Source organism: Typopeltis vanoorti, chromosome 1 (assembly GCF_054136105.1).
Source record: "Typopeltis vanoorti isolate ZY-2024b chromosome 1, IOZ_Tvanoo_1.0, whole genome shotgun sequence".
Taxonomy (NCBI): Eukaryota; Metazoa; Arthropoda; class Arachnida; order Uropygi; family Thelyphonidae; genus Typopeltis; species Typopeltis vanoorti.
In genome coordinates, this window is record NC_143549.1 from 117,113,367 (window position 1) to 117,130,000 (window position 16,634).

General features: G+C 34.8%; 1 protein-coding gene across 2 annotated transcripts in view; it reads right to left on the reverse strand.

The window, feature by feature from the left end:
• Mcm5 (Minichromosome maintenance 5) overlaps positions 1-16,634 on the reverse strand; it is a 288,604-nt gene that overhangs the window by 47,420 nt on the left and 224,550 nt on the right. For both annotated transcript variants that reach the window (XR_016548356.1, XM_090393095.1), the window contains exons 11-12: positions 10,533-10,709; positions 4,531-4,646 (exon numbers count right to left, since the gene is read on the reverse strand). Coding sequence is in view for 1 of the 2 variants with exons in the window: in XM_090393095.1 (XP_090249221.1) it covers positions 4,531-4,646; positions 10,533-10,709 (293 nt within the window). In the remaining variant the exon portion in view is untranslated. The remainder of the gene's footprint in view (positions 1-4,530; positions 4,647-10,532; positions 10,710-16,634) is intronic.

Sequence of the window (16,634 nt, forward strand, 5' to 3'; positions counted from 1 at the left end):
TGCACCAATAAACTATTAACCAACCATCCATTACCTTTTACATAAAAAAATTAAAATCATAACAAAAATTTTAATTAAAAAATGTTTTCTTTGACAACCTGTTCTAAAACAAAATACTATATCCATTAAAGCCAAAATTTGTTAGCTCAATGAACAGTATTCTCAGCAATGAACAGTAAAATTCACTCAGCATCTCTGCTGAGTGAGTTTTACTGGATGAAGATCTATGCTCCTTTTCATGTTTATTTGAAGTTTAATTATTCTGCTTATTTTTGGAAGGAGAAAGAGAATGTGCCTTCTTTCCAGATGTTACATGGGCAATAAACAGGAATGTCTTTCAAAGTGACAATGACATATTCCCCACACATACACTTCCTTTCGCAACCTGTTAACTGATGCAATTTTGTATTCAACCCATTAAACTTTTAAAAACTAGAACTTTTAAGGTTCTAATTTTGTTTCTGTTTGAAACAGACTTTGCATCAATTTTCCTTTTTTGTGAGGACATTATTAACTAAGTAAAGTGTTAGCCAGCTCAAATAAATTATACTGAATCACTTTTAAGAATAAAAGTTGTTCAAATGTTCCAAAATCACAAAACAATCATGTCTATTTGTACTTCTGGGTACAATCTCGTTATTAAGCATCATGTGGCCACAGAATGTTTTATTATCGTCTAATAAATTTCTGCCAGTGCATTTGAATCTTTCCACAAATATCTGCAAACCACCTCAGCAGTTTCTTTCCAAAATATAGTAAAATTTTATCCCTTAGCTTGGTTACTTTTATGGAGCTTGTTGCATGCTTTGCAGGTCCTTACTAGTGATAACATCTTCAATTTGTCTAAAAAACTGATTTATACCTATGAGTGCAACCTTTTCAATGAGAACATGATATGCAATACTGCACTCTTTATCATGGTGCAGTATCATGAATATCAACAATGATGAATACCAACAAAAGTACAGTTTATGTCATTTGAGGCCTGCATATAAAAACACCCTGATGATCTGTTCTCTCTGAATAGCTGGAAACAAAAACAAATCTCTGATATAGAAGTACACAGAAGGCAGCTTAAAGTTTACTGGTGTGAAAACATAAAATAAATAATAAATAGAAAAACATTTCTGTTTATTATTTATTTTATGGCATGATATCTTATGGGTTCAGTGCTTTATACTTAAGAACATGCTTGTCATTAAAAGGTAGTATAAAATTGCACTCATTTCAAAAGAAAAAATCTGTCCCTCAGAAAATCATGGTAATGTGGATGTCACAGTAAACAGATACCAACTGTATTCTTCCTGAAGTCTTAGCTACATGTGTGTGCATAGCTTACTTCCCCCTCCATTTCTAATAGCACACGATGACTCCAGGAGGTTTTGCCTCCCCCCCCTGAGTTGATGCTTTTATTTTTTTTATTTGCTTGTGTGTGTGTGCTTTTGATTTTTCTATGCTTACAGACAACCTGGCTGAATCAGTTATTCAATATTAGTATCTTAGTATAGTTCTTGTGTTCAAATTCAATTTTTTTCCTCCAATACTATGCAAATTTACAGTTACCTCTGAAAAGTGAGAAAACCAGTTTCTCACTTTTTTTTCCATCCCCTCCCCTTTATATTTTTTCTCTGCAATGTGATACTTCATTTTTATTCTGTGATGTGGTGTTCACTTCTCATTTCAAATTCAATCTGAACATAACACTATCAATAACATAATAAACTTTTCTTAATCACAAGAAAAATGTTATGAAAATTAGTAGTAAAGATCAGAACTAGAAAATACAACAGAAACAAAATAACATTTTTTTAGTTATTAGACAATTCTTAACATGAAAATGAAGATAAAATTATACTCTATGTCTATAATTATACAGATACATCTTTCTTTGACAATCTCCTGTAAAATGTGCTACTATCAGAGGGAAAAAGCTTTTTATAGCCCATACCAAACCAGAAGATCTCTAAGGACTGCTTGTCTATGAACAAGAGTTGAAGTTGATTTAATTTCTTTACCTTCTGAGACATCAATCAAATAAAGTGCTTAAATATCAATGTTAAATGAAACTGATAGGCAGGGAATGTATCAAGAGACAAATTAATAAATTTACACAGAATAACATAGAAATGAACTAAAGCATCCCAATTAGCAGTACACAAAACTATTCCAAGTAAGAAGACTCATCCTATCAAGACAAATACAAACATTTGCAGGAAAATTAGAGATGCGAACATATGGAATTAGTATAAGTCAATGTTAAATGAAACTGATAGGCAGGGAATGTATCAAGAGGCAAATTAATAAATTTACACAGAATAACACAGAAATGAACTAAAGCATCCCAATTAGCAGTACACAAAGCTATTCCAAGTAAGAAGACTCATCCTATCAAGACAAATACAAGCATTTGCAGGAAAATTAGAGATGCGAACATATGGAATTAGTATAAGAACCATAGTTAAAACTTATAGTATTCAAGATCATGTAGATACAACTAGTTAGTTAAAACTAACTGGTGCTACATCAAATGACTAGGAATCACAAGGATTGTTTATGATAGTGAACAGTTTGATATAGTGATCCTCCATTACTACAGCACTGCACCTGTGAGGCTTTGGTCAGGACTTTCATAGTTTATTATGATGTTTACCATAGTAGGAAAGAAACACGTCTCAATTATGTCTCCATAGAGGGGAGACGTGATCAGGACATAAGTTAGTAAGCAGTAACTACCAGATTAATGCAGATGAGATTTTTCATAGAATACCAGGAGACAGGGAGAACAAGAAGGCTTCCCTGGAAGTTGAATAAGGTGGGCGTGAGCAAGGGGGACGAGGAGTAGAGCTTTTTTGCATGGAGAGTGGTTGGTGGTTGGAATGCATTGCCTAAGAGTGTGGCAAGTGCAGGGACAGTGAATGCATTTAAGTTGAAGTACAATGAGCTGTGTATGCAAGAGCAGGACCTTGCATGACGAATCTCTTGACTCCATTGAGGTCTGTTGATAATAATAATAGTGAATATCAACAAAAGTACAGTTTATGTCATTTGAGGCCTGAAAGCTGCATGGTGGTAGTCAATGCTGCAACACATACATGCTATTCAAGGAGTCAAATTTGGAGAAGATGCAACAAAAAAGTATTGTGATTTCATCTTAATAAATTTGTTTCAATATTTTTTTGTATTCTTATCTTCTTTAAAAAAATCTAGCTTACAAATAAGGAAAAACAAGAAGCATAGATGCCTTGTATTTAACATTTTTTTGACATAAAGAATTATTATTTCTTTAATTTAAAATTTTTCCACTAACAATATTCCTTCCTAAGTTCAAAGAATATATGTATATTATATGGAAATGTGTTTATAATTTTACTACTTTGCTACTGCTAGTGGATGGCAAGTTCTGCAAAATATCTTTGTAAATAGTTTGAACTTGTAAACAGATCATGTTTTGAGATACGCTATCTCCTTTCAGTTGCAAGTCATTAATCCAGACGAGTAGTAAAGTTTCCATTTCTTCAAGATGACACGATAGATGCTCCTTTGTCCACATCTAATTCCTTATAAAAATCTGCTTTTTTGACAATTGATTTCGACAAGTCATACTGCTTGCACAGATCACTTTGTCTGACTATTTTCTCATATTTTCCCACAATCTCTTTCTTAATTCTATTGTGATTTTCTTCTTCTCTTCTTTCTTAGTTTTTTTGGCTGCATGTTGAAAGTAATACGTTGGTCAGTGAAATGATGCTTATCTGGTAGATTATTCAGAAAATAAACATGAAGCTACAATAAAACACGTCACTTATATAAAGAAATACATACAGTACACATAATAAATACAAACCTAAAAAAACTTCATGAAGTGTATTGTTTGTTTACACAAATACTGAAATAGATACACAAAAAAGCAAATACGTGCAGGGTTCATCATATTTCAGATAAATATGATGTAGTAACAACAATCGTTACACTAGAGATGGTTCAGCGCGTGCTCAGCTAAACGTGCATACATATATGCTGGTGCTGTGCTGTACTCTGCATTAAGCCTGTTTCTGGTACTAGGGGAAAAAGTTAAAGAGTATAATGTAAAACAGGCTTTAGTTCATTTGAAACAAAAAGCATCACAGTTCGTATCTAGAGGTCAAAATGGGATATGAAAAAATTTTGTATGTTGAGCGGCTCGTAAGTCGCGGTACCACTGTATTTGAAAGAAAGATAACTCAGAAGGAAACCAAGAACTGAATGAACTTAACATAATAATAGATCAATACTGACCAAAACTGCAAACAGTAACCAAAAGTGCTGAACTATTATTCTTTGAGACTCAATTCCAAAAAAACAATGCTATTTAAAACAAATGTCAGTTAGTTCCTCTCCCCCCCCACCCCAAAAATCCTCCGACACCTATGGTATTATTTTAGATTTTATCACCTCCTGCATTAAAAATAAATAAAGAAAGAAAAGTAAGCAACTGTAACTGCCTTTCCTTTATGTTAACTATCAGTTTATGCTTATAACTAAGGTACTCACGCTCTACAAAATGATATATATTTTTTCAAGACATTTAAACTGAGCTCTCCTTCAGGTGTGTTCTCTGTAATTTGCTGTGCATTCATATGAATATTCATCACATGCTTTGCCAGTGTCTGAAAATAGAAATGAAATTTCAATACAAATGTTACTTAATTAAACTACACAAAATAAAGAACTGAATATTATAATCTTGGAATTTTATAACATCATATCAGTAAATTATTTTAAGTATTTTATTATTTAAAAAAAAAAATTTTTTTTTTGTTGCTATTTTCCTTATGGAAGTAACGACAAAAACTACACAGCTTTCAGTACACTTATCTTTTTATTCACTATCCAGAAGAACATTTCAAAGCTGGGATTTATTTTGTGGGTAGTTTTTGGTATTGAGACCACATTGTAATATAAAGAATTTATTAAAAATAAACAATTAAAAAACCCAACAAATTTTGTGCATCGTAAGACTTACATCATCAGGGGTAATCGTACATAAGTTTTACACAACAAAAGCTTATTGACGATTAATTACACATATCAGATGATTTTTATAACTTCACAATTGTTAAATTGATAAACCAGAATGCAAATGATATATTCATTACTGTATGCATGTTGGAACATTGTTAGCTGTTGTCACGTCGTGTTCAAAACCATTAAGTGGTCAGGTAATGCAGTTCTTCATTTCTTTTAATTGATGTGCTAGATATATTGTATGTTCTGTCTCGTAAAGTTTTAATTAATGCTATCTTTTGCAATGGATGGTGCTGTGAAGCGCCATCTAAAAATCTTCCTGTTGTGCTAGATTTTCTGTATACAGAGAAGGATAACTTTTTTCCTCTTCATTTACTTCGACAAGGATATCAAGGAAACGTGATATTTTTTACTGTTCTAGTTCGGTAGTGACTTTTATACTTACTAAGATGTCTGAAGGTTCTATATTTATATATTTTACCTTTTCAATGGAATGCACACTATTCTTTACAAATGATTCTGTTTTTCCTATGTGTGGTGTTATGCTTGTCAGATATTTCATCAAGTCTAAGGTCGGAGAATCTCTCCTATCTACAACTGGCCATAACGAAATATCTTTTTTGTGAAGTTTTGGTGCTCCATAAATTCTTGGGACCAATGGATGTTTGATGATAAAGAAGTTTTTAATTCTTCTGGCCAATTAGGTAAATTTTTGATCAATTCATTGGTTTTATTATGTACACTCCATGTGGGATCCCTGTCTAAGGATGAATAAGTAGATCTGCTGAATCTTCCTAGAGATTCAGCAGATCTCATCCATATACAAACTTCTGCCTTATTATTAAAATGCTATGAATTCTGATTTAGAAATATCTAAATTAGAATTCATAGCCCTTAAAGAATTAAGACAAGATAATAACATAGTAATACTCAAAGCAGATAAAGAAAATGCAACAGTAGTTATGAATTCAGATGAATACACAACAACCCATTACAGGATTCCAATACCCATTCTTCCTTAAACAGGGATCCTACATGGCAGGCACATGGCATACAAGTTTAAATGAAATAACAATATTTATTTATTCAGGAAAAGGCTGTCATCCACCTTGGTGAATGGCAGCCTTTTCAAGAGTTTCAAGTATAGATAATGAAAATGTTTTAAAAGTTTTGTTCAATGCAAGGCATTTTTAAAAATTTACTTTTATCCCATTTGCAACTTTGTCTACCTTCTCAAGCTTGTCAATTATCTGGCATTACAGCATCATTTTGCTAATTAGTTAAATTATGAAATTCCACAAAGCAAATGGTAAGTTATGTAAAATTCCATAAATTACACATGTGATTATGGAACTTTATTATAAATGGTCAATTAGAAATGACTGATATATGAAAGAAACTAAAATACAGTGGATCCTGATTTTGAACAAAAACAGACTAAAAGAAAGTGAATTCAGCAAACATAGGTGATAAAGACTAATTTCAAAGTAGCCATTGATCACATATAAATCCTAAAATGAAAAAATTGTAATACGCTTTTTTAAAAATTTAAAAATGTTAATTTTTCTGTGATAAATATTTCTCCATTATTTGATCACATTCAAGATATAATTTTGATGCTTTCTAATAGTTCATGAATAAACAAATCAAATATTGTTATTTCGTTTAAACTTCCTTGATTAAAGGCAATGCTTGAAAATGCTGCTATAACAAATTTTCTTGCTACAACGCTTGAAAAGTCTCAACTAAAGCTTTACAGGTGCAATGCTAATTTACAGTAAATTCATTACAGCAAACTGTTCACAATAACCATATCCGCAGTCTCTAGAAATACTACCTCCGTGGCACAACTGAAAGAATGATAGCACATTTTTCCCTTTGACTGGAAAAGATCAAAGTTACTTTCCTCATTGTGAAAAGAGGAATCTTTATATGGGTTTTTCCAGTTGAAGGCAAGTTAGCCAATTTCAAATAGAGGTAGTAGAGTTTTTTCCATTTGAAAGGCAAACCAGATCTAGTATACATATCCATACTTGAAGTAGAAAAAGCCATCAAAAGCCTGAAATGCAGAAAGGCAGCAGGAGTATATGATATTCGACCCGAAATGCTCAAGTATGGAGTATTTCGGGTCGAATGTTTGAATGGCTGAACTGCATAGTTCAGAAAGCTTGGAAAGAGGAGCGAATTCCGGATGATTGGATTAGAGCTCTCCTAGTCAGGGCCGGTTTTATCAGGCGAACCTAGGCAATCATCTAGGGGCGCTAAACTTCAGGGCACCAGATTTTGCTACATAGTCCGGGGAGAAAAATATATAGAAACAATGTATAGGGGCATCAGATACTCTCGGAATGGCCCTGCTCCCAGTATCCATATATAAAAAGGAAAATAAAACTGAATGAGAATTACAGAGGTATTTCCCCACTGAGTGTTCCTGGCAAGATCTATGCAAGTATACTTGAGAAACGGTTGAGAAGAATTGTGGAAGAAAAGCTTGGTGAAGAACAAGCTGGATTCAGGCCAAATAGAGGATGTCAGGATCAGATTTTCACTTTACAACAGATAAATGAGAAATCATGGGAATATAACAAAGATCTGTATTTAAGTTTTGATGATCTGGAAAAGGCATATGACAAGGTGCCAAGAGAGAAGCTATTCAAAATGCTACAGTCATATGGTGTTAATGGGACATTATATTAAGCAATACTTACAGTTGTAAGTCAGCAGTTAGAATTGAAGGAAGTACAGGAAAGTAGTTTAATGTTAAATCTGGTGTCAGACAAGGATGTACAATATCCCCTCTGTTATTCATTATCTACATGGATCACATTACGAAGGAAAGTGGCATTATACCTGATATCTAAATTGGAGATGTTAATCTCAGCTCTTTGCTTTATGCGAATGATGTTATACTTCTAAATAAATCCGCTACAAGTCTGCAAGATTCCCTGACTAAAGTGAATAATTGTTGTAATAGATATGGTATGAAGGTCAGCAATAAAAAGACAAAAACAATGAAAATAGGTAGAATCTTTGAAACTGTCACCTGCGTTTTGAAACTAGTAAAACATTTCAGCTACTTAGGCACGATTTTTAGTGAAGATGGTAAATTAAATATGAAAATAGACAACAGAATCAGCAAAGCTGGTATGGTAGGAAGTCAATTGAATAAATTCATATGGAATAAGAGAGAAATTAGTCTGAACACTAAATTAGCCGTATACAAAACAGTGTTCAGATCCAGTTTTAACTTATGGATCTGAGCGCTTGGTCAGAAGTAAAACACTTGACCAAAGACTAGAGACTGTAGATAAGAGAGTCCTGAGAAAGATTAGAGGCGTGAACAGATGGCATGAATGGCAATATCATATTAAAAACGAGGATATTAGGAAAGAACGACATTGTTGGCATCCAGAAATGCATTAGCAGAGCTAATCTCAGATGGTATGGTCACTTAAGCAGAATGGGAGAAGAAAGATTAACAAAACAAGTGTTTTCTGCCAGGTTGGTAAGAAAAAGACATAGAGGAAGACCAAGATATAGGTGGAATGATACAGTAAAAAGTGCCTTAGACGACAGAAATATAAGACCTGATAATATTGGAGTCTTTACAAGTAACTGACTGATTTGGAGGAAAATTGTAGATAGGAAGTTAGTAATGGTGTAAATTTTTCATGTAGTACTATCATATCCTATACATCCTCTTGAGGGTATATATCGGGAATTTGATGATGATGATAATACTTTTGCAGAGAAGTCAAACTATAACCCACCCCCATGTTAGAAATGTACACTTTACAACTTGATGTTGATATCACTTTTCAGTGATGGACAGGAGGGTCCTGTCTTTTGGAAAGAGTATGCAAATATTATATGCCCATAAGAATGAAATGGGCATAAAGAAATAGTGCACTTGAATGTTATCCATCACAGAACAAAGAAAAAATTGAAAAGTTACAGAAGCCACAAGAGATTAGCAGGGCTGAGAAGAGAAAGAAGCAGGTGGTCAAAAGTAATAGGGACCGAGCAAACAATAAGGAAAACAAGTTAAGGAGAAAATTATGTAAGGAGACTTAATGAAAGTGTAACAAAATAGTGTTTCCGTGGTGCAAAAATTCATGATATTAGTCAAGCCATCCGGAGGAAGGGGAGGAGTTTTTGGCATTGGTTACTGCAACCTAGCCAAAAGTTACAGGAATTAGTGAGACTTGGCTAACAGCAGATGTAGTTGCAGGGATTAAATGTGAAGTGTTTAATATTTTCAATGAAGATAGACAATTTAAGATGGGGAAGAGGTATTGCTGATGATAGCAAATGAATTACAGCCAAAAAAAAAAAAAAAAAGGATAGGCGATATGTGGGAAGGGTGCTGTTCATTTGAAGCAGTCTGGTATAAGATCTTTATTGCTATAGGGGAGGGATTCCATGGATGATCTGGAAGACAAATTAGTATAAGGAGTGCAAGCCTTTATGCAAGTAAGATCACACAACAGGAAGGAAACGGAATTAATAAACCTGCTGGGAGATAATTACTTGAGGCAGCATGTGATGGACAGGTACTAGGAGTATGAGAGTACTGGACTTGGTTGCAGGATCAGAAGATCTATCCATAATCAAGATGGCCTCATTACCTCCAATAGGTAAAAGTGACCATGCAGTTATGCCTTGGGAAATTGTAAAATATGAGGAATATTCTATCAAAAAGGGGTATATGTGGAATTCCAAGGCAAGTGATTATGACAAACTTAGGAGGAAGCTTAAATCTGTGCATGAAGATGCACAGATTTAAGCTTCCTACTGTGAAGGACAAAGGTGACAAAGCAAACTCATGAACAGAACAAAGCAGGCAAGAAAGATGACCAGTATGGTAAGGAAACAAAATCTGACTACGAGAAAAATCTAGCTGAGCAGGTCAAAGGAAATCCCAGAGTTCTTTAGATACGTGGCAAGCAAAAGGAAGAATGAGCATTCAAGATTAACCTTAATGCATGCTGATGGTCAAGAGGCAACAGAAGCAAATAAACAGCTGAGTTACCTTGCAAAGGGGTATATCATACAAGTGAGGTTACTGCTGTAACATGAAACAGACTGATGTGGGAACAGAGGTGGATGAATTGGAGGATCGTTGATTATTTCAGAACTCAGTATAATACAGTTGTGGGATTAGATGGGATATCAACTCGAGTTTAGAGAGAATATACAAGAGAAATGGCAACAAATCTGACTAGGCTCTTAAGTCTCAGTTCTGGTAGAGTTACAAGGGAGTGGAAAGAGGGCAAAATAATCGGGTTTTCAGATCATGTATCAAATAAAAACACGAAACAAGAAATGAAAATTTTAAAAAAGAAAAATCCTTAGCACAGTGCAACAATGTACATTATTGTACTATAGGTTAGTAACCTTACATGAATGTCAGTTATATAAAAATATAAACAGGATAAAGATATTCTTAAGTACTGCAAGTTTTTTTTTTTATTTTTAAACTTTCCAATAATGTTTGAAAGTTCAAGAAATGTCATTAGATTTCTTACGGTGTCCCTGGTTTCATCATGTTCATCCTTTACAATAAAAATCATATCGAATCTTGAAAGAATAGTAGGCATAAAATCAATATTTGCTTCAGCTTTCAAGTCATCCCATCGACCAAATACACTGTTAGCTGCAGCTAAGACTGAACAACGAGAATTAAGTGTTGTTGTAATACCAGCCTGAAAAACAAATAAATGAGTGGTTAACGTGTCCAACAGAAAAGGACTCACTATTAGACATTAATACATTTTAAAGGATTATTTCATATTATTAAAGTATATTAAGTATATTAAGTAAAGATTATTAAGTATAAAAAAGAGTACTTTCAGTAGTAAATTCAGTTGATATTTGGCAATTCACAACTGCTTCTGGAGCACACTATATATATATGAGAAAACAATATCAATATGGCTACAGAAGGAAAGTAAATAAAGTGCAAGTAATAATCAAGACTAATACTAGCTGATTGTCTTATGGGGTCTTGGATGAAACTGATATAATCTGTATTTTCTTACAACTGAATTTTTGTTGATCTACCTATGTGAACAAAACAGTATCTGCTATTATGTGCTCCAATGTACATCCTTCTATATTTGTTTTGACAGGTATCATGGTATATATTGAAGACAGTTTATTATTATAGCCTTCAACTGAAATTATTTTTACCGTGTTTTACTTCAAAATTTTGGAATTAGTTTTTGTATCAAGAAACAAATTTAATGAACATTCCATGGTGCATGAAGTATATGCTAAATCATCCAGTTTCATAATGGTACAGCAATTGAGAAGTATAGAGCTACCAGGTACAGAGATTGAATCAGTGTTGTAATGTGGAGTGAATGTACTTATTTAGTAATTACTGTATACAGAACCTAAGTCTGTGGAGAACAATTAAACACTAAGTGGGGGAAAAAAATGAAGAACATAAGTGATTTCATTTGTACTCATACCAAGCATATACACTGCAAAAGTTTATAAATGCAAGCACAACTGACTATCACTACAGCAAATATTGCTAAAACAAACTTAAGCACTATAATAATAATAATCTACTGTAAAAGCCAAAAGAAGTCCAACAGTTACAAGAGTATTCTAAAAATTTCACTAAAGCAAATTATCCACTATAACTGAATGTTTTTGGCATCCCTATGAGTTTGCTGCAACAATAATCAATTCTTGAAATCTTATCAGATGTGCCTTTAATGTATGGGATGGTGACTGTTTTGTTGTAGTTCTCTGTGGTGGATGGTGGGAGGGGTTTCTTAGGAGCGTTTAGTATTTTGTTTATCTTATGTGGATTATAGCCATTGGCCAAGAAGGTGTGGCGTAAGTGAGCCAGTTCAGCAGCAAGAGCATTGTCATTGGAACAGATTGCTCTCTCTCTCTCTCTGTGGGTTAACGTTTTTAAGATTCCGTACTGTTGAGAAGGGTGATGGTGTGACTGTTTGTGTAAGTATCTCCCTGTATGTGTGGGTTTTCTAAAAACTGAAAATGATAAGGAACCATCTGGAAGACGTGTGATAAGTGTATCCAGGAAGGGCAGACAGTTATTAGCTTCCAGTTCCATTGTAAAGTGGATTTTTGGATGTTGGCTATTTAAATGTGCTAAGAATGTTTCCAATGTCTCTGGGCCATGTGGCCAAATAGCAAGCACGTTATCAACATAGCGTAGCCAAAGTGTTGGTTTGAGAGTGGCTTTATTGATTGCTAGTTTTTCCAGGTGTTCCATGTAAAAGTTGGCTAGAGGGGGGGGGGGGGGGAAAGAGAGAGCCCATGACTGTCCCATCTATTTGTTTGTATATTTTCCCTTTCCATGTGAAATAGCCTGCATGTATTGTGAATTTGAATAGTTCAAATATATCAGGGGGGAAGTGTGACCAATAGATTGAGAGTTTCTATTAGTGGTACATTTGTGAATAGTGAGGTGATATCAAAGCTTACTATTAAGTCTGAGTTTTTTAGGGTAAGGTGTTTTATGATGCTTTTTAGGTGGGCTGAATTTTTGCGTGCAATTTACAGACATCATCAAATTCCTGACATTTACCCTCAAAGGGTGTACAACATGCGATAGTACTATATGAAAAATGTACATCATCACTAACTTTCTATCTACAATTTTCCTCAAAATCAATCTATTACCTGTCAAGGCTTCAAACATTATCAGATCTTATATTTCTATCTTATAAGGCACTTTTTACCGTATCAAATCCACCTATATCTTGGTCTTCCTGTGGGTCTTTTTCCTGCCAACCTGGCAGAGAACACTTGTTTTGCTAATCATTCCTCTCCTCTGTTTAAGTGACCATACCACCTGAGATTAGCTCTACTAACACATTCCTGGATGCTAACAATATCAAGTTCTTTCCTAATATACTAGTTTTTAATACGATATTGCCAATGATGCCATCTATTCACACCCCCGAATCTTTCTCAGAACTCTCATACCTGCGATCTCTAGTCTTTGGTCAAGTGTTTTACTTCTAACCCAGCTCTCAGATCCATAAATTAAAATTGGTTTGAACACTGCCTTGTATACAGCTAATTTCTCTCTTATTTCATATAAATTTATTCAGTTGACTTCCTACCATACCAGCTTTGTTGATACGGACATGTATAATGCTATGCATTAAGTGTAAAATAAACTTCCAGTATCTTTCTCTAAATCCAGAGTAATTTTAATAATAAGGTGGTACACCTTTTGGCAACTCGTATAGGTAAATATGACCTCTCCATTGCTTCTGCCTTAGTATCACCAGTTCTGGGTCTGCCTCCCACTGATGAGACCTCAATAAAGGTTGAAACTGGTCAGAATAGTGGCCCTTCTCTTAACGCATAGCATTATACATGTCCGCAAGGAGATGTGTTTTGCATTATGGGAGATATTGAGACAAGAAGCGATGAGAGCTTGGTCCATCTTTACTACAAGTTGCCTCAGTCCTGAAGATACTTCATGCGCAAACATTGTTTGCTTACACTTGGATAAAGGATTAAACTAAATTTATTATAGTTTAACCAAGTGGAAAATAATCTTCCAACATCTTTCTCTAAATCCAGAGTAATTTTAATAATAAGGCGGTACACCTTCTGGCAACTTGTATAGGTAAATATGACCTCTCCATCGCTTCTGCTTTAGTATCACCACTTCTGGGTCTGGCTCCCACTGACTAGACCTCAATAAAGGTTGAAACCAGTCTGGGTAGTGGCCCTTCCCTTAATGCATAGCATTATACATGAGGAGGGAGAATTGTTTGTGAGAGTGGCTAGTAGCTTCGCTAAATGCTTAACCAGTTTGTATGTGGGACTATTTATACTGTCCACAATTGGGCGTAAGGGTGTATCTTGTTTGTGAATTTTTGGTGCTCCATAGATCCTAGGTGTCTTAACATGGAAGGGCTTGAGTTTGTTAACTGTGTCTTTGGGCCAGGAAGTGACTTTTTTCAATAATTTTCATGCATTATTCTTTTGTGTTGGTGGGATTGCAATCTATAATTTTGTATGTTGACTGATCTTGTAACAGTGTGTGCAATTTGTTTTCATATTCTGTTGTGTCCATCACCATGGTGGCATTTTCTTTGTCTGCTTTTGTTATGATAATCTGGCTGTTGTTCTGTAGCTCTTTTATAGCAATGATTTCCTTATGTGGGATATTATTTTTGGGAGGCTTGGACTTGATTAGGATGTTAGCCACATCTAAACTTATGTTGTTGGCTATTGTTGGAGACAGGTCGTATATTCCTTGTTCGATGGAATATACGACCATTATTTCGGCTTTTGGAACTTGTTTGGGAGTCACGGCAAAATTGTGCCCTCGACTTAAAGCACTAGTGGCTTCTTTGCTTAAGCTGAGCGACGATAAATTCACGACGACGAGGTCTTGTTGTAATTGCGGTCGTTGTATAGCGTTGCATTGTTGGAGATTTTCAAACTTATTTTGGTGCCGGTTTTTGACTCTGTTGAATTCTTTTTTAGCCGTTGCGTCGGTGATGTTATCTACGATCTCCCAAAGTTCGTATTGAGAATATTATAAAGTGATTCACATAGTGCATTGATGGTTGAATTTGATTTTGCTAATTCCAGACAAGTGGCATTAATCTGTTCACGTAATAGCGCTACACTCGCTCGTTTATAAATACATTGGGCTTTGGCCGAGTGGAACTTGTTTTTGATTTTAAAACAGTTCGGTATTAAATTGGTGTCTCGGCACGTCTTTAAGAAGGCTAACCTGTTCAGTTGCCGTGCCAATTTTAACTTCCACTTACCATATTGTCGTGTCTTATTAATCACACCATCATCCTTCTTAACAATATGGCATTTTAAAAACGCTAACCCATAGAGTGAGAGCAATCTGTTCCGATGACAATGTTCTTGCTGCTGAACTGGCTCACTTACGCCACACCTTCTTGGCCAATGGCTATAATCCACATAAGATAAACAAAATACTAAACGCTCCTAAGAAACCCCCTCCCACCATCCACCACAGAGAACTACAACAAAACAGTCACCATCCTATACATTAAAGGCACATCCGATAAGATTTCAAGAATTCTTAATAAACATAAACTACGCACTACATTCAGACCATGTAGCAAATTAGCAACCCTTATCCGCTCACCCAAGGACAGCATTCCCCCTTTATTACATCCAGGAGTCTACCAAGTACCCTGCTCATGTAATCAAGCCTGCTACGGTCAAACAGGAAGAACTGTGAACATCCGCATCAGCGAACACAAAAGATATGTCCGGAATTATCACTATGGCAAGTCGGGCCTAGCAGACCATGCTCTCGATATCCCTGCACACAGGACCAACTGGAAAAACACAAAAGTACTACACAGACGCTCTTACAAGTCGGAGAGATAAATCAGGGCTCTAGTCTTTGTGTTGCTGCTACAATTTTGTTTAACTAGTCCGTTGATTACACCATGTTGTTATAGTCCCGCGTATTGTGACAAACTGTGTTTTTGTGCTCTGAAGATGCTGGTCATAACACCAGCGAAATATCAGCAATAAGTTAATAAATTAATTATTTACTTAGTTTCTGTGTTCTAATATATACCGTTAAAAAATAAACAACATGTTTAACATATACTTCATCTCATTTTACTTTTGTTTACACAATAACAAAATGTACATAACCAGTTTCTCTGTTAAGGCCTCATGTAACACACATTAATTCTTCTTGACACTGAAGTGTAGATATTCTGAATTCACCTAAGTATAAACACTTCCACTTCATGCAATTTCTTTCCAATCAGCGTTTCTTTGAACATTCCTTTAGAACGTCAACAATATTTTCTTTTATTTACGAATACTTGATAGTCTTCCACCTTAAAACTCAGTTATACAATTCCCTTTTCTGAATCTGCTATTAATCTTCCAATCAGCGTTTCTTCGAACATTCCTTTAGAACAAGGGTTCCCAACATTTTTTGTTTCCTAGAGCACATTCTAAAATACCGGTAGGGCGACGGGCACCATCTATTTTGGTGTATTCTTTTGTTAAATGAATACATACAAAGTTTACATTATAATCAAATGTTTTATTACTTAAAAGTTTACATTATATAAAAATTTAAATATATATATATGTAAGTTAGTGTGATCTTTGGCATTACATTTCATTGGGCAGTGCTTCATAATTAGGAGAATATAATGATATTCCAGTTCTTAAACTGGAATGAAAAACTTTGAATGCGCGTCTACTTTACATTGTATGCATTTAATACTCGTCATGTGTCATTAATACATGCGTCATATAGCATGCCACGAATTTTTGCATGATTATTTCAAACTATACGGCACACGGTTGAACAGCGGCAGGCACACACAAATTGGTCGACGGGCGCCATGGTGCCCGCGGGCATAGGGTTGGGAATCCCTGCTTTAAAACATCGATTGCAATATCTTCCTTTATTTACCAACTCTTGTCGCAGTCTTAAATCTTTAAAAAACTCATAACTCTACAATTCCCTTTTCGGAATCTACTATTAATTTTCCTCCAACTGTCACATAAAAACTTAAGTTCCTCCTAACCTAAATATCTGCAGGCTAGCGTTCTCCTTACTCCTCGAACGTTTGCTTGTTTTTTCTGTTACCTCGATATCG